This window comes from Trichechus manatus, unplaced genomic scaffold (assembly GCF_000243295.1).
Source record: "Trichechus manatus latirostris isolate Lorelei unplaced genomic scaffold, TriManLat1.0 scaffold00230, whole genome shotgun sequence".
NCBI lineage: Eukaryota > Metazoa > Chordata > Mammalia > Sirenia > Trichechidae > Trichechus > Trichechus manatus.
Window position 1 is genome coordinate 2494996 of NW_004444166.1, and position 18294 is coordinate 2513289.

An 18294-nucleotide genomic window follows, 5' to 3' on the forward strand; every position below is an offset into this window, starting at 1 on the left:
TTATTTTGTGTTGTTTCGATTAATGCTAGCCTTACTGGGGTGAGAAAGTATCTCATTGTAGTTTTGATTTGCGTTTCTCTAATGACTAATGATTGTGAACATTTCCTCATGTGTCTGTTAGCCGCCCGAATGTCTTCTTTGGTGAGTGCCTGTTCATATCCTTTGCCCAAGTTTTAATTGGGTTATTTGTCTTTTTGTTGTTGAGGTTTTGCAGTATCTTGTAGATTTTAGAGATTAGACGCTGATTGGATTTATCGTAGCTAAAATTTTTTTCCCAGTCTGTAGGCTATCTTTCTACTCTTTTGGTGAACTCTTTTGATGAGTGTAAGTGTTTGATTTTTAGGGGCTCCCAGTTATCCAGTTTCTCCTCTGGTGTTTGTGCATTGTTAGTAATGGTTTGTATTATGTTTATGCCATGTATTAGGGCTCCTAGCATTGTCCCTGTTTTTTCTTCCATGATCTTTATCATTTTCAATCTTATATTTAAGTCTTTGATCTATTTTGAGTTAGTTTTTGTGCATGGTGTGAGATATGGATCCTTGTTTCAGTTTTTTGCAGATGGATATCCAGTTATGCCAGCACCATTTGTTAAAGTGGCTGTCTTTTCCCCAGTTAATGGACTTTGGGCCTTTGTCAAATATCAGCTGTTCATAGATGGATGAATTTATGTTTAGATTCTCAATTCTGTTCCATTGGTCTATGTATCTGTTGTTGTACAAGTATCAGGCTGTTTTGACTACTGTGGCGATATAATAGGTTCTAATATCAGGTAGTGTAAGGACTCCCACTTTGTTCTTCTTCTTCAGTAATGCTTTACTTATTGATTTCTACTTTATGGCTTCATGGTCAGTAAAGATGCTTTGTAATATTTCAGTGCTTTGGATTCCGTTAAGTCTTGCTTTATGGCCTAATATGTGGTCTATTCTAGAAAATGTACCATGCAAGTTGGAAAAGAAAGTATACTTTGCTGCTGTTGGGTGGAGTGTTCAGTATATGTCTATGAGATCAAGTTGTTTGATTGTGGCATTTAGATCTTCTGTGTCTTTATTGAGCTTCTTACTGGATGTTCTGTCCTTCACCGAAAGTGGTGTGTTGAAGTCTCCTACTATTACTGTGAAACTGTCTATCTCTCTTCTCAATGCTGTTAAAGTTTATTTTATGTATTTCTGACCCCTCTTGTTGGGTGCATAAATATTTATTATGGTTATGTCCTCTTGGTGTGTTGACCCTTTAATCCTTATATAGTGTCCTTCCTTATCCTTTGTGGTGGATTTTACTTTAAAGTCTATATTGTCAGAGATGAATATTGCCACTCCTGCTCTTTTTTGAGTGTTGTTTGCTTGATATATTTTTTCTATCCTTTGAGTTTTAGTTTCTATCTTTAAGTCTAAGATGTGTCTCTTATAGGCAGCATATAGACGGATCGTGTTTTTTAATTCATTCTTCCACTTTATTGGTGCATTTAGTCCATTTAGTGTAATTATTGATGGGTATGAGTTTAGTCCTGTCATTTTGATGTCTTTTTGTGTGTTGTTGACAATTTCTTTGTTCCACTTAATTTTCTGTGCTGAGTCATTTTTCTTGTGTATTTTCTTTTCATCTTTTCATTATTGTTGATTTTGTATGTGCTGAATCTTTACGTTTTTCTTGTTTTTTTGTTTTCATGCATAGGATTGTTAGTTTCCTTTGTGGTTACCTTAATATTTACCCCTATTTTTCCAAGTTTAAACCAGTCTTTTATTTCTTTATATCGCCTCTTTGACTTCCTCTCTATATTAAAGATCTATGTCTACATTTTTTGTCCCTCTTTTTTGTTTTAATGTTGTCATCATGTACATATTGATGTCTCTGTTTCCCTATTTTCAGTGTTTTAGCTTTGATTTATTTTTGTAACTTCCCTATGTGGGTTGATATCTGGTTGCTGGGTCTTGTGTTCTAGTCTAGGGTTATTATCTGATGTTATTGATTTTCTAACCGGAGGACTCCCTTTAGTATTTCTTGTAATTATGGTTTGGTTTTCGCAAATTCCCTAAACTTCTGTTTCTCTGGAAATGCCCTAATTTCCCATCATATTTGAGAGATAGTGCTGCTGGTTGTATAATTCTTGATGGCAATTTTTTTCCTTCAAGGCTTTCTATATTTCATCCCATTGCCTTTTTTCCTGCATGGTTTCTGCTGAGTAGTCCGAGCTTATTTTATTGACTCTCCTTTGTGGATGACTTTTCATTTATCCCTAGCCACTTTTAAAATTCTCTCTATCTTTGGTTTTGGCAAGTTTGATTATAATATGTCTTGGTGACTTTCTTTTGGCATCTACCTTGTGTGGGGTTCAATGAGCATCGTTCATGGTATCAGGGAAGTTTTATGCCAAAAATCTTTAACAATTCTCTCTGTATTTTCTGTTATCCAACCCTGTTCTGGTACTCCAATCACTCAGGTTATTCCTCTTGATAGAGTCCCACATAATTCTTAGGGTTTCTTAATTTTTTTAACTCTTTTATCTGATTTTTCCTCAAATAGTTTGTGTCAAGTGCTTTGTCTTCAATCTCACTAATTCTGATTTCCATTTCCTCAATTCTGCTCCTATAACTTTCTATTGAGTTGTCTAATTCTGAAATTTTATTATTAATCTTCTGGATTTCTGTTTGCTATCTCTCTATGGATTCTTTTAGCCTGTTAAATTTGTCATTTTGTTCTTCTCTAATCTTCTTAAGTTCCTCTGTTGCTTTGTCCATGTGTTCCTTGGCTTGCCCTGCATTTTGCATGAGCTCCTTCCAGATCTCTTGAAGAGTTCTGTATATTAATCTTTTGTATTCTACCTCCAATAATTCCAAGAAGTTCTCTTCCTCTGGAAAATTTATTGATTTTTTTTGTTTGGGCTTGATGAAGCCATCATTGTCTGCCTCTTTATGTGGTCTGATATTGACTGTTGTCTCCAAGCCATCAATAAAGTATTATATTTATTTGTTTTATGTTTGCTTACTGAGTCCTAGTTTCTTGTTTTGTTTTATTTTTATATGCCCAGATAGGCTGGTCATGTGAGCTAGTTTGATTATTGGCACCTTTGAAGCTCTAACGTCCTGTTACCAGGTAGTTAGATCTGTTACTAGGTATGTGAGCCCAGCAGTCCATTTACTTTTCTTGTATGGATTCAGCTCAGGCGTCCAGGTAGTCAGTTGCCAAGTGTGTGGTGTAGTCTCCTCACATACAGTCGTAGACAGGGATAGGTGATTGGTGTAGTCACAGGTATCTGGCTGGTCACACGCTAAGCAAGGCAGGGGGCTAATGGCTGCCCCTGATTGTCTGGAAGGAAAGCGTGTCCCTGTTCCCTAGAGCACATATGTTGGTGGGTTTTGCAGCCAGACTATGGCCACCCAAAGGGGACTGGGAGTCACCACTTATTCCTGGACCCTGTTGCAGGTGGCTAAGTGGCGTGGGTGGAGCCACCAGTCCCCAGGCCCCTGATGTGGGTAGGTGAGGACCCTGCTTAATGGGCAGAGCATTGTCAAATGTCACGAACCTGCTACTTCACCATATAGCTGATACAGTTGAAGTTAGGCTTCAGGTATATACCCCTGTGGTAATGAGGGCCTACAGTGTTGAAATGGGCTCATAAAGGTCTGTGCAGAGGTGTAAATCTTTCAAAGTCCATGGACCCTTTATGCCTGTGCCTACATAAAGGAGCTGTGCCTACCCTGAGTTCCTGGCTTAGGGTAGCTGGAAGATTATTTTTTCCCGTTTATTAATTTGTTCCTTCTCCAAGGCCAGGAGAATGGCTCAGGGCGTGTGATGGGTCCTACTTCCAGCCCAGGGGACTCAGCAATTGCTGAAGCTGGCCCAGGACTTGGTGTAGAGTAGGGAGGGGGCAGGTAAATTCGAGAGAGGTTTTTTTGATCCACGCAGTAGGTTAAACCCATGTACTTATCTTTTGCTGATTGAGCACTGCTTTTCACTGGTTCTAGAGGCCCGAGTAGAATCTTTGCCACTCTGTCTCTCGCACTGTGGAAAATGCCTCCCAAGCGCCACTGCTTGCCTCACCACGCACGCCAGCCAGTCCAGCCTGAAGGGTACTCGCTCTTGCTGGGTCTGGCAACTCCTCGCTGCTTCCAAACCATCTCTCCCTCCCCCTGCCACTCAGTCTGATTCCTCAGCTTTGCCTTTGATGTTCAGGGCTTTTAGATTGTCATATATAATCGATTCACCTGTTTTGGGGGGATCGTTATTGTAAGAGGGACCACAGCAAGCGTCTGACTACTCCGACATCTTGGCCGCACATCTACATTTCTTATTATAAGAGTCTGCTGGTGATGATATTTTCAGCTTTTGTATGTCTGTAAAAATATTTAGCCTTTATTTTTGAAAGATATTTCCATTTAGAATTCTAAGGTACAGCTTTTTCTTTTAGTGCCTTCAAGATATTTCTCTACTGTTGTCTCACATTGTTTCCAGTCAGCAACTCGGCATATAATGTCTTTTTCTCTTTGTCACTGGTTTTGAATAATTTGATTAATCATATTCAAATCCCTTGATGTAGTTCTTCATAGTTCTTGTGCTTTGAGTTTTTGAGCAGCTTGGATCTGTGAGTTTATAGTTGTCATCAAATTTGAAATTTTTTCATTTAGTATCTCTTCAAAACTTTTCTGTTCACTCCTTTCTTTCTTCTCTTTCAGGGACTCCAAATACATCTGTGTTGGCTTCTTGAAGTAGTTTCACAGGTCACTGATGTATGTCTTTTTCTCTCTCTCTTTCTTTTGTTTCTCTGTGCTTCATATTGGGTGGTTATTACTGCTGTATTTTCAAGTTCAATATTAGAAAGTTCTGGTGGGAACAGGCCCTATTCCTGGCCTTTTGTGAGCTCTGAATAGTTTTCTGTAATTCAGTGGTTCTTAAAAGGGAAGCTTTTGCCCCTTGAGGGACATTGGTAATGTCTGGAGACAGCTTTGGTTGTCATGACTAGGGGTGCTTCTGCATGTACTGAGCAGAGGCTAGGAATATTGTTAACACCCTACCACACACAGAAGAGCCTCCTCCCCTCCAACAAAGAATTATTTGGTACACAATGTCAGTAGTGCTGAGATTGAGAAACTCTGCTATAATCCTTGCAGATAGTCCTTTCTCTGGCCTGCAGTAGTTTCCTCATACGCATGGCCGATAAATGCACTGCTGAATACTAAAGAAGGACCCTCTGAGGACCTCCAGGGCTCTTTCTCTGTGCAGCTATCTTTTCTCCCATGCTCTGTCCTTCACATTCTTGCCACCTTTTCTACTGGGGCTTTTGGCTCTGTCTCTGTAACAAGGAGCCTGCTGGGCTCTGCCTGGGTTCACGCCTTCCTGTGTTACAGCCTGAAGACTCTCTCAGGGCAGTAAGCACGGAGTAATCAAGGGCACATCTTGTTTTTCTCCCATCTGTCAGAGATCACTGTTCTTCCTTTCTTGATGTCAATGTCTTGAAAACGGTCATTTCATATATTTTGCCTATTATTTTTGTTGTTGTTATTTCAGGAAAGAGAGTAAATTCAGTTCCTGTTCTTGCTTCTTGGCTGGAAGCATAAATTTAATTTCTTATTCCTATAAGATGTTCTCTTTATTTCCTTTCATGTTTAAAGAAAGCACCCTGGCTTGTTTTAACCTTGTCAGCCACTAATTATTCATCATGTTTATTTTTCTCTGTACCTGTGTCTTCTCAACAGGCATCACTTTTGTTACTTGTAGTAGACTCTCCTTTCCTTATATTTCCTTTCACACATTTATTTGTGTTTTGAGTTTGTATTATACATACGATAGCTAGATTTTCTTGGATTCTTCTATTTACAGCTATTAGTTATGCTTGAATTTTAGTTTATGCTTGAATTTACCATTACAAAAATACCAACATAATATAATTTGATTTTTGTACTTTTTTTGATTTATAAATTTGGCTCAGGAAACAAAATTTTCTCTAAAATGAACAATAGAAAATTATTTTCTCTTGTGTTTAATTGACATTAATCTAGCTATTCCATAAAGGAAACACTTTGAAATTCTTATGGAATGGAAAGTTGTATTTTCTGTTTTATTAACATAACTGGTAATAAATCATGAATACTGACTTATGAAAGTAACAAAAGGGAAAATTTTCTTGCTATTGTGTACAAAAATCTTAATTTAGATCTTTAAAATGTGTTGGGGGTAAATTAATATTTCTCTAAATTCTGCATATAGTTTTGTGTGAGCATTTCCAAACTATAATAAAGATAGGATGACAGTCTATGCAGGAAGTATTCAAGGTAACATTCAAGGATTGTCGTTCCTACAGAAGATAGATAATAATGGAAGCATGAATGAGTTTCACCAACAGGTTATTTAATCCTTCATGTTGGATATTGTTTTTTTTTCAGTCACTACATTCATACATAAGGTCATGGAATTTTAGGACCACAACTGATTTTAAGGATGCTCTTTATGGATCTGATAAATTGTAGTCACTGCATCACGTTTTAAAGATATACAAACTCCAGTTAAAATCAGATTACTTTATAAAAGTACAATTAAAAAAATGATTTGGAATTAAGAGCATATTAGGATAAATGTAATAAAGTTCAGTTCTCTGGCCAAGTTTCAGAGTGTATTTAAGTAATATATCTGAGATGGAGGATATATGATCATCCTGTTGTTGTCATTGTTAGTTGCTTTCGAGTCAATTAGAACTCACGGTGACTCCATGTGTGTAAAGTAGAACTGCTGTCAATTCATTCAGTCAGACACTTTGCAAGGTATTGGAAAAAAACCAAGTAATGCAATTTTCGATAAGACAAACTGTTTTCCAGAGGAGTGCTATGGCTGGTAACTGAGTTGTTCTTCAAAAAGTTATGAAATTAACCAAATCAGTTTGATATTGTCACATAGTTGCTATAGCCAGTTCAATCAAAAGTTTTTGGTTAACTCTCTTTCTAGTAGCTTTCCTTATTTTTCAAAGGCCCTGCCTACTGAAGCAGCTACTGTCCTGTTCATTAAATGCTTTATGCTGATTATGCACACAGGGACCCTCTTCCTTGTGTAGGACTGTGCAATCATCAAAGTGCTTCAACAGTTTAATGCTCCTCAAGCAGTCTGAATTTTTAACCTTCTCATCTTCAGCCTAGAGTGCAGGATTTAACACCGAAAACAGCCTCGTGAAGTCATATTGAACTTATTGATTGATTTCTATCAGAACCACATCAGTAGTGCCAAACATTACGGTGTAAATTAAATCTTTGAAGAATCTGGACTATATACAATGATGGAAAGACAAATGCAAAGGACTTTTTTATTGTTTGGAGTCTCTAAGGTCAAATTGTCTTTGTCTTTGATGGTATATTTGGATACTGTTTCTTGATTTGTCATGGCACTTTAGAATTGCTTCACAAATACAGAAAACTCAGATACTTGGTGCTAGAGATGCTCTGTGAAGCTCAAGAATTTCTGAAATTATCTTTTTACTACCAATTTATTAATATTTAATTGGTATTAATTTATAAAACTTGGTAACACTACCATAAAATTGCATCTTTATTTATGATGACATAAGTTCATATTGTTATGTTTTAACCTTAGTGTTTATCTAATTTGCAAGATTGTAAAATTGTATCATGAAAACTATATAGTAAAGACAATACTTTTTACATTCAAAAGATCCGAAGTGACAAAGAAAAACTTACAATGAAGTAAGTATGGTCTAACTCAGGAATGGCAAACTTTTTCTATAAAAGAGCCAAATAGCAAATAGTTTATACTTTGCAGACCACAAGGTCTTTGTTGTAACTACTGAACTCTGTCTTTTTAGCATGATCACAGCCATAGACAAAACATAAACAAATGAATGCACTGTGTTCCAGTAAAATTTTATTTCCAAAATAGATGTTGGGTCAGATTTGGCCCAGGGACCAGAGTTTGTGAAGACCTACTAATTGAAGCAAAACTTCAGCAGAAGAAAATTAAAAAAAAAAAAAAACCCTGCTCTAACCAGTCTATTTTTAAAGTATAAAAGGGCATATATATATTTGTGTGTATATATAGCAAGATTTAATTTAAAAATAGATGGCAACTTGAGGGAAGAAATGAAACTTTTATAAAGATTTTGAATCTCAAAAGCTCTGTTACTAAAAATGCTTGAGTTATGTTTTTCTGGTCAATTAAAAACTTTTTGATGATCATTTAGTTATTAGTCTATACAGCCTTTCTGCAAAGAGATCAATGCTATTTTGGAAACAAAGTTATTCGTTAAGACATATTTATTTACTCTATCGGAAAGATTATCATGAAAAGAATATCATCATAATCATCATGAGGGCAGGGACATTATTTTGTTCACTTTGTGTCCTCAGCATGCAGAAAAGAGCCATGGTAGGCACTCAGTAAATATTTGTCTAAAGTAACTTTGGTTTATTGGAATAAATAAAGTGAATTGGTGCAGTGTTGTTTTAATCTTGGTATATAAGAAATAGTCTCTGTCATCATAACTTGATGATATTATTCATTATCTTAAGCTGAAAGGAAAGCAACTTAGGGCAAGACATGAAACTTCTATAAAGATTTTGAATCCCAAAAGCTCTATTACTAAAAATGCTTGAATTATATTTTTTTGGTTATATATCTATATTTTTTAATATTATAGTCATGTGCTGCATAACGTCCATTTGGGCAACATCTGACCGCATATATGTCTGTGGTCCCATAACGTTATAATAGAGTTCAGAAATCTCAGTCAGAGAAGGAGGTGTGGTGGAAGTAACCACACATAGCGAACACAACAACTTCCCACACACAACACGTGTATCTCATGTCTCGTGCATACAAACTTAATTTTCCTCCTGTGCTTATTTTAGGTCATCTCAAACTTTCCTGTCCCCCGGCAGGAATGAAGATTGGACTCATCTTCATCCTTTCTTCTTGGGTCTCCTTCCCTCCTCAACCTCCATTCAGTCATTTGCTAAATACTACAATTCTGCCTTCTCACCCTGGAAGTTTAGTTTCCTAATTCCCCGAAGCCATTTTCGCCTCTTCTTTGACCCATCCTACCTAGCACTGCAGTTCTGCACTGTTTTTTCAAGAGCCCTCTGGCCATTGTTCGCACAACAATATGGTGTTTACACAACTTCCAAATCACATAACATCCTATTTTGCAGAAGTATCGTGGACATTAAGCGACACATGACTGTACTCTGTATTTTATAACTTAATATAATATAATTAACTGAATTTAGTCATCTATGAAAAGGATAATATGTCATGACTAAGTTCATCCACAGAATGCAAGCTTGATTTAGCATAATAATATTAATTAATATAACTTCTATTAAGAGCTATTGGAAGAATTGGTAAAGAAAGTAATGTAGTAATGTGTCAGGAGAGGTCAGTGAAAAATATTAGTTTTTTTTCTTTAAACCAGTTTAATGGAAAAGAAGTGGAAGGTGTGGAATTCAAGATATATTTAACCAACCGAGTAAAATATTAGCAACTACTTTTAATGATCTAGCTAAATTCAATAGCCGAAGAAGGTGGAACCCATGTGAGGCAACCCTTTTCTGGCAGTATGGGTAGGAGAGGGTTTAGTTTGGTTGAGAAGGCAGCAAGAAGGTGCAGTCCAAAAGTTTCCCAGCATAGGCTCTGGAACTCTGGTCATTCCAGTCCAGAGGGTCTAGCCACTCTTCTCATAGATGGATGGATGGCAGAAGTGAGAAAGCAGAAGGTGTAGGAGTTGTGATGATACACAGAAAGAATCAAGACCTTAGCTTAGATGTAAACTGAGTCGACATATGAGATTCAGTATTGACAACAAGACTCCGACTAGGAAGCACATTATACACATATGATGTGTATAATCACAGAGATTGATGAAGAGAGAAAGAGAGGGAGACTACGTGGAAGAAAATAGCTAAATAGAGGTCACAACCCTAAGGTACTCTAGCCAAAGAGAAGACCTGGTGCTCACAGGGAATCATTTGTTTCAAGTTAATTGTGGAAGCACTCGAATGAAAAGTGAATTTAGGATGTGGGGTGGGGGAAAACACTGAGGGCTGAAGACAGGGCCTTCAGGGACCTTCAGATTAAAAGGAAAGACAAAATGAGAAAGAACAAAGGCAAAGGAGGAACATTTAAGATGCAGATTAGCTCTGGGCAGGTATCCCTCTTGTAGGCACTACCTTATGCAGAGAGGCTTTTCTGCCCACCCTTCCATTGTAAGCTCAGCAAATTCAGGGAAAAGAGAGCTGGTAAGCAAAGAAAGACCATTTGCCTTGTTCCTTCTAACTTGTTCTTGCCATTGGCAGTTGCAGGAAACTACCCCATCAAATTAGCCACTTAAATTGACTTAAATTCCAGGATAGCACTGATTAAATTCATGTTCTAGAAAGGAAAATGCATTTTAAGAAGGGTATGAGAGGAGGATCGGCTTTTCTTCAATTCAAGACATCTATGTTCTTAAAACATGAAATTGTGCCCTTAAAAGAAAAAAAAACTTTGTAAAAAATTTAAAAAAATGTTCAATGAATTTGACAATGTTTAAGTTCTAAGAATCTCCCAATTTGCTTCCGCCATTAAAACAAAAAAGAAAGAGAAAAAAAAACTAGTATAAGTTTTAGTAAAAACAAGTAAGGAGTTTATTTGTGAATAGAAAAATGTTGCAAGAGGAAACTTTTGTTGTGAAAAATTTAACAAACTAGTGGGGCCAACTTTTAGCTGGCTTCCGTAGTGAAATTTGAACTTGAGCTTAAATTTTTGTTGTATTAATGTGAAGAATCAGATATAATACATTACGCAAGCATCTGTAGCTCTCATCAACAGAAAGTGTAAGCTCTCAAGAACAGATTCTGTGCCTTTTGTTTGGTGAGGCAGGATATTTTACAAATTTTAGTTTCTTGTTGAAAGCCAGTTCCCTAACTAGGCAGTCCTATTGTTTTCCAGCATGCTCCTGACTGAGAAGGTCAGAGTATAGTCGGTTTTTAAATAAATGTTATGCTGACACCACATCAACTTTTTTTCTTTACAGAGAGGCCAATGAGAATTGAACACTGAGCATAATTTGTAACAAACAGGACTGATGTGCACACAGAAGGAATGAAGTATGGATGTGAAAGAACGTAGGCCTTATTGCTCCCTGACCAAGGGCAGACGAGAAAAAGAGCGGCGGTATACCAATTCCTCAGCAGACAATGACGAGTGTAGGGTACCTACCCAGAAGTCTTACAGTTCCAGTGAGACCTTGAAAGCTTTTGATCATGATTCCTCACGGCTACTTTATGGAAACAGAGTAAAGGATTTGGTTCACAGAGAAGCAGACGAGTACACCAGACAAGGTAGGTAATTGTTCTAGTAAAACAAGACTATGCAAATGTTGCTAACTTGTAGGTCCCACTTTTTCCCCTCCAAGGTGACATGATTACTTTCTGATTGTAATGCCGTCTCCACTGATGCAGATGTTGAGATGGCAGGTGATCATACAGTATTGCATATTAGTGGTAGAAAGCCACCTCTGGGAGAATTGGCCCCAGGCACATGTACTGACATTCAGGGTAGAGAGTAATTCCACAGCTCTACATTTTATATGTGAGGTTTATGAGTCTTCATATGGCTAAACTTAAAACCCAAGTCTCTTGTGTTCCATTACAGTCTCCTGAAGGTGCTCAGAAACAATATGGTTTTTGTAGTTAGAATGGGTGCAAGGAGAACAGGAGCTGTTGGTAAGAAAATTCAACTTTCCCTCATAAGAAAGTAAGAATTATTGTCCGGGATCACCTCATGGTCCATCCAGCCCAGCTGCATGTGTCCGTTTTACACAAGGACCTGCTATGGAAGGGGGCAACCTGGAATGTTGAAGTTATACATTATACCTCGTTCCCATTTATAATCCGTTATGGCTTAGTCATTCACATACATTTATTGAACATTTTTGCACTCAGTTTTCTGCCTTCATATTCCACCAGTGGAATCATGACTTCTACAACTTTACTTCACAATCCTAAACCTACCGATTTCCACACTTCAAGACAGCAGTTTATTTTAAATTAGACATACATAGTTATATTTTGTTTCTTCTAATACAGTCTTAATATATGGGCAAAATTACAACTAATAAAAATAAAATCCTCTCACGTTTGTATTGCACTGTACCATTTACATAGAACTTAGTTTAGCATCCCTTGGGGCCCTGGTGGCACAGTGGTTAAGAGCTTGGCTGCAAACCGAAAGATCAGCAGTTCAAATCCGCCAGGCACTCCTTGGAAACCCTATGAGGCAGTTCCACTCTGTCCTATAGGGTTGCTATGAGTCAGAATTGACTCAGTGGCAATAGGTTTGGTTTGTTTTGTTTTTTTAGCATCCCTTAGCTAATCTGGAGTGGTGGAGCAGTGGTTAAAGGCTTGGCTGCTAACTGAAAGGTCAGCAGTTGAAATCCACCAGCTGCTCCTTGGAAACCCTGTGGGGCAATTCTACTCTGTCCTATTGGTTTTCTATGAGCCAGAATCGACTGGATGGCAGTGGTTTGCGTTTTTTTTGTTTGTTTTTAGCTAATTTGATTGGGAAACAAAATGAGGAAAAATAAACTTAAACCACATAGAATATATTTATTCTTTTCTAGTCACCTTATAGACAGTGTGAGTAGCAGTTTGATACTGGGCAGGAACAACTTTACAAAAAAATAATAATAGAATAAATTATTCAAAAGTTTGAAAAATTTTCATGGTTCTTCTCTGCGTTGTGGAAAGAGCAGTCTTAACTAGATCGAAATACCGTTCAGTCACCCAAACCAATTTATGTCAAAGAAAACTCATTTGATTTTCTAAAGAAAAAAATTTTCCCCCTAAAATGTGACTTGCTAATTACTGGTAGTATATTTTATGAAAGCAGAAAAAATAGCTTAATATTTTTAATCCAGTTCTTTAAGGTAGGATATAGAACACATATTTGAGATATATACTCTTGGTAAGTCAAGGGGCTTTAGCAACACCGTACAATGCATTATAATTCTAACCCCCTTTTTTTTCATATGGTCTTCACAGCTGACATACATCATCAGGGTGCCTTTTTAACCAATAAAAAAAAAAAGTAGGTGATGTATAATTGCATGCAATCTGAACTTAGTGTGAAGTTTTGCTTTTTGTAACAAAAAACAAAAACAAAAAACAACTGTTTTAATGCCCTGTGAGGACGATAGACTACCCTGGGAATAGTATTAGAAGAAATAAAGGAACACATGTGGCATGATGCACTGGGAAGGTGCATCCCCACCCCAAGCAAGTATTTAGTGTTGGCAGAGTGGATGGATGCTTAAACAGGTTAAAAATAGCAAACTGAAATGTTCACCTCCTGGGCAGCATTAATCCAGGGCAGACTGTTGTTGATGACATGGCGATACCATCTGTGGAAACCCCAGGCCTGAAATTCCTAGGGACCAAATAGTACTATTACTCAGTTCCTGAGAGCCTAGGACTGAGGAATGAAAGGAGCATAGGAAACGGAAAGTGAGCAAGGCAGCAGGTGGGGCCCTTGTCTGGAGCAGCTGGATGGAGGAGTGAAGAGGTTTTAGAACAGAGGTGAAAGGAGAAGCAAAAGGGTAGACTATATAGTGCTACAATTCACTTGACATGTTCATAAATCAGAATTTATTAAAAATAAAAAGGGGGTGTGCTACTAATCCTAGCTAAGGTTTGCTGATTCCTTAGTGCACCAGCCAGCATGATGAGCAGGCCACGAGCACTGTCTTTGATCCTCACCAGAACCTTGTGAAGAGGTTCCAATAGTTTCTCCTTTTGTAGACTGAGACTTTTGAGGTGTGGAGAGGCTTAAGACCCCTTGGCTAGGAGAAGCTGGACTGGGATTTGAATTCAGACCTGTCTGCCTCTAGCACTCAGCCTTGTAACCTCTGTGCTGTTGCCGAAGGGAAAAACAGCTCATTTTGTGTAATAATTGCCCTTTGGTTTATTTGGAGTGAAATGAAGGCATTTTAGTCAATTTTTTATTAAGATGGTGGGAGTGTGTCTGGCCATGAGTAGAAACTGACTCGATGGCAACTGTTTTTTTTTTTGTTGTTGTTGTTGTTCTGTTTTGTTTAAGTGTGGACAGAGAGAAGTGAGCAAGCTGGAGACATATTTAGGAAATAAAATTGATATGATTTTATGACTGGGTGGATGAGGATGAAGGGAAGGGAAGCATTACAAATACTTTTCCTTTCTTGTGGTATGATAGGAAGAGTGTTTGTAGCAGGAACAGTAGATGTAGGAGAGAAATGAATAAGGAAAGTCTGCTATCAGATGATGTTTTCTTCCAGCAAGCATAATGAAAAATCCTCCCAGGCTTCCATTTTCTTTGAACCTGACAAATGTCGGTTTTTCCTCACTGACTATTATGCTGCGGGATTGTTTAATTGACAAAATGTGCTTCCTGCCACAGCTCCTGACATCATACACATAATAAAAATGAAAAATATTAATAGTAGCCAAAGATCTTTGAGACCATTCCAAAGAATCATGCTAATCTGGCTTGTTCACGGAGTAAAATAACTCTTCAGCCCCACACCCACTTAGACCTTGAATGACACAGGAAAATGAAGCTTCAGCTGGAGGAAGGGATGAGTGGAGACCCCATTCATGCAGTTACATAGGGAATTCAGATCTAGAAATATAATATTTAATGTTTTTATTTAACCAAAATAAAATCAGACTGATTTTATGGCCTATTAGTTAACTGGATTTTATAATCATTTATATGGCTTTACTGACGGCAGGTGACTACTGTTAATGCTCTGTTTAGATATTGTGGGGCTGGGGAGAGTTTTGGTTTCACAAATACAGCGATATGTAAGTCTGACTGGGTCTCCCGCAGATCTCTTTCTTTCCCTCTTTTTAAGTCTTTTCATGTGGTTTATTGGGTGGTGGGAATAGTTGCTCTTTTTACAGCTGTGAAGCTCTCTGTAGGTGTGATGGGGTTAGGGTAAAAATGGCTTGTTTTGCATTCTTGGATGCTATTTTCTTTGATTCATCTTTGAAGAGAATTTATCCCGTCAGGTCTGAAACACATTTCTTATGAAGCAGCTGCAAAAGATCATCCCACAGTTTTAGAGAAGTGATAAAAGATCTTTTTTCTCTGCTGCAGCTCTCTGTGCTGTGCATTTTATAGTGTTCTTGAGCAAGCGAGAATGCTGATCAACTCCAACAAGGAATGTTGGATGTGAGGGTGAGTTTTGAAACTAGGCGAGGTCTACAAATAAGAACACTTATTCCACAGCACTGTAAGCCTGAAAAGAACTACCTCTAAGACAGTCCTAACCCAAGTGTTGAACATTCCGTGAGTAATCTGTGTTGGGGTAAGAACCTAAATTTTAAAATGAATAGACTACCTCTTATTCTTCATTCATAGAAGTGGCAATGGGGAGGAAGATTGTCTGATATTAAATTTTAAAAACAGATATCATTATGTCTGTTTTTATGTATAACTTTAATTAAAGTAAAAAATAAATTGGAAAAGAAGGAGAAGGAAGAATAAAGGCAGATTGGCAATGGCAGACACCCCTCGATTTCTAAGTGTGACTTCCTCTGGTCCTCCCTTCCCAGAAACTTGCCTTTTTCCTTGCAGCTACTTTGAGACTTACCTTCTCATCCTCATCACTATTTCCCAGTGGCCTCCAGCTCCCATAAACATGACTTCTGCTTCTTACCTCATGACATTGCTTGTCCAAGGCCAGTCAAGTGTAGTGTGCGGGGTGGGAAGGACTAGGACTGGGGAAGAAAGAGAAGAGAGAAGGTAGATTCCACAAGCTCTGATCCCTACTCCTTCACTTCTCTAGTGGGCTGCATCTTAAGGTCTAGCTGGTCTTTTATACAAATATGACTTTTATACAATTATTACCTGCCACTTACCAAAAAGAAACAAAAAGGCATTAGAGGAGCAATCTGAGCTTTCCTATAAATATGGATTCAGGATTCTGGCATGATGGTGGCTTGAATGATCCCCCCATCTCCAAAGATGATGACTTACATCCCCTGGGCTGAGCAGTGATCAGGGATGCAAATGAGACCTGAAATTCTATTAGGCTCCTTAAAGGCAAGGTGGGTGCAGGCGCTTCTCCCCTTTAAGTCAGATGAGAGCCTGGAATGGAGGTGAAGAGCCCTAGGGTGAAGATAAGAAATAATGCTGTGGCTTCCTGGTTCCAGAGAGAGGCTGGCCTGCCTCCCTCATGGACCCTATCTAAGTGAATGTTGCCTTGCAGGAGCAGCCGATTTCCTCTGCCCTTCATGAGCTGGGGGAACCTAAACAGATGCACTTACTCTACCCTGATTGTGTGAGAGTGCCAGCTAAGGATACCAGCAAGTAGAAAAGCTTGTCTCTGAGGTCTACCAGGACGTCCCACTGTTCCTAAGGCACCCCAGGAAAACAATAACATGCTTAATGGTACCCAGCATGCAGAAAGTGGGGTAAGATGAAAAACAAACAGAGCAGGAAGCTCCTAATGAAAATGAACATGAGCAACAGAGAAGAGAGAGGACAGCTTGAACCAAAACAAAAAATTATAATAAGAGCACTTACAAAAAAAATTTATACAGAAAAAAAAAAAAAAGCATTAAAAAAGCAAATACGGGGGTGGGGAAAGCAACACCAAATAACAACAACAAAATGCTAGGGGAAAAAAAATCCATAATATACAAACTAAAAATATAATAGATCAGTTGAAATAAAGTGGATGGTCATTGCTAAGATCCCAAATTAATGGTTCTTGAAGACCAAATAGAAGAAATAACTCAAAACAGAAAACAAAATTATAGGCATGATTGAGAAGAAAACACATACACACATGGGTGCATGTGATACAAACCTAAGCATATACTAGGAAAAAAAAAATTAGGGATGAAGAAGACTTTAGGGAGGAAAAAAAAGTTTGTTTTGTTATTGGAAAGAAAAAAATTAGACTAGTAATGAATTTCTCATCTGCACCAATGGAAACTAGAAGACAGCAGAATAGTATCTATGGAAATAAAAAACTATGACCTAGGGATTCTATATGAAGACAGGATATCATTCATCCCTCAGCATAAATGAAAAATATTTAGGAACATGCAAAAATTCAGACACTGTGTCACCCATGTATATCATCTAAGGAAATATTCAAAAAGGAACATCAACTAAATCAGAATCAAGACCTAAGAAATGGAGAGGAAACAGTGATGAGTAGTCAACTTTACAGTATATGTCCTTAATCTCAAATGTTGATGACAGAGCAACTGGACAGGTGTAAGAAGCACAATCGATAAATCTTAGCAAAAAGCTACAACTAGAAGTACTTACCTATCTCAACAGAATCCAGTAATGAAGGGAAGTGGCAGGGGAAAATAAATTCCTTCCAAATCTCATCTGAATGGGGAGAGACTATGGAATAGAGCTTGGTGGAGGAAAATAACTGGTATCTTGGATTCATATAATAACAAAGACATATTCTTCCCTGGGTGGTGCAAACAGTTAATGTGCTCGGCTGCTAACCAAAAGAATGGAGGTTTGAGTCCACCCAGAGGTACCTCAGAAGAAGGGTATGGTGATCTACTTCTGAAAAATCAGCTATTGAAAACCTTATGGAGCACAGTTATACTCCAACACACATGGGGTTGTCATAAGTCAAAATCAATTCCACAACAACTTTAAAAAAATTGAATATTGATGTAAAAAAGGGAAGGTAATCATTAGGGGAATGAGAAAAAGCACTGAAGACCCACCTAATTAGCAGGGAGAAGGGGAAGGGAGTGAATAACAATCTGAACAATTTAGCAAAAACAGCTACAAGAATAAAGAAGAAACACCAAGAAAAATCATGAGTAACCATAAAACTAGATGGAAGGTGTCTTAGTCATTTAGTGCTGCTCTAACAGAAATACCACAAGTGGATGGCTTTAACAAAGAGAAATGTATTCTTTCACAGTAAAGTAGGCTAAAAGTCCAAATTCAGGGTGTCAACTCCAGGGGAAAGCTGTCTCTCTCTGTTGGCCTTCTCTCATCAATCTTCCCCCGGACTAGGAGCTTCTCGGCATAGGGAACCCGGGTCCAAAGGATCTGCTCTGCTCCTGGCACTGCTTTCTTGGTGGTATGAGATCCCCCTGTGTCTCTGCTCCTTCTCTCTTTTATATCTCAAGAGATTGACTCAAGACACAATCCAGTCTTGCAGATTGAGTCCTGCCTCACTAACAGAACTGCTGCCCATCCTCCCTCATTAACATCACAGAGGTAGGATTTACAACATATAGGAAAATCACACAATACCGGGAATCATGGCCCAGCCAAATTGATACACATATTTTT

General features: G+C 38.0%; 1 protein-coding gene across 1 annotated transcript in view; it reads left to right on the forward strand.

Annotated features, from left to right (window-relative positions):
• TENM3 (teneurin transmembrane protein 3) overlaps positions 1-18294 on the forward strand; it is a 660303-nt gene that overhangs the window by 24883 nt on the left and 617126 nt on the right. Inside the window, exon 2 of the mRNA XM_004389020.2 lies at positions 11006-11312. Within this exon, the coding sequence (XP_004389077.1) occupies positions 11081-11312 (232 nt within the window). The 5' untranslated portion in view covers positions 11006-11080. The remainder of the gene's footprint in view (positions 1-11005; positions 11313-18294) is intronic.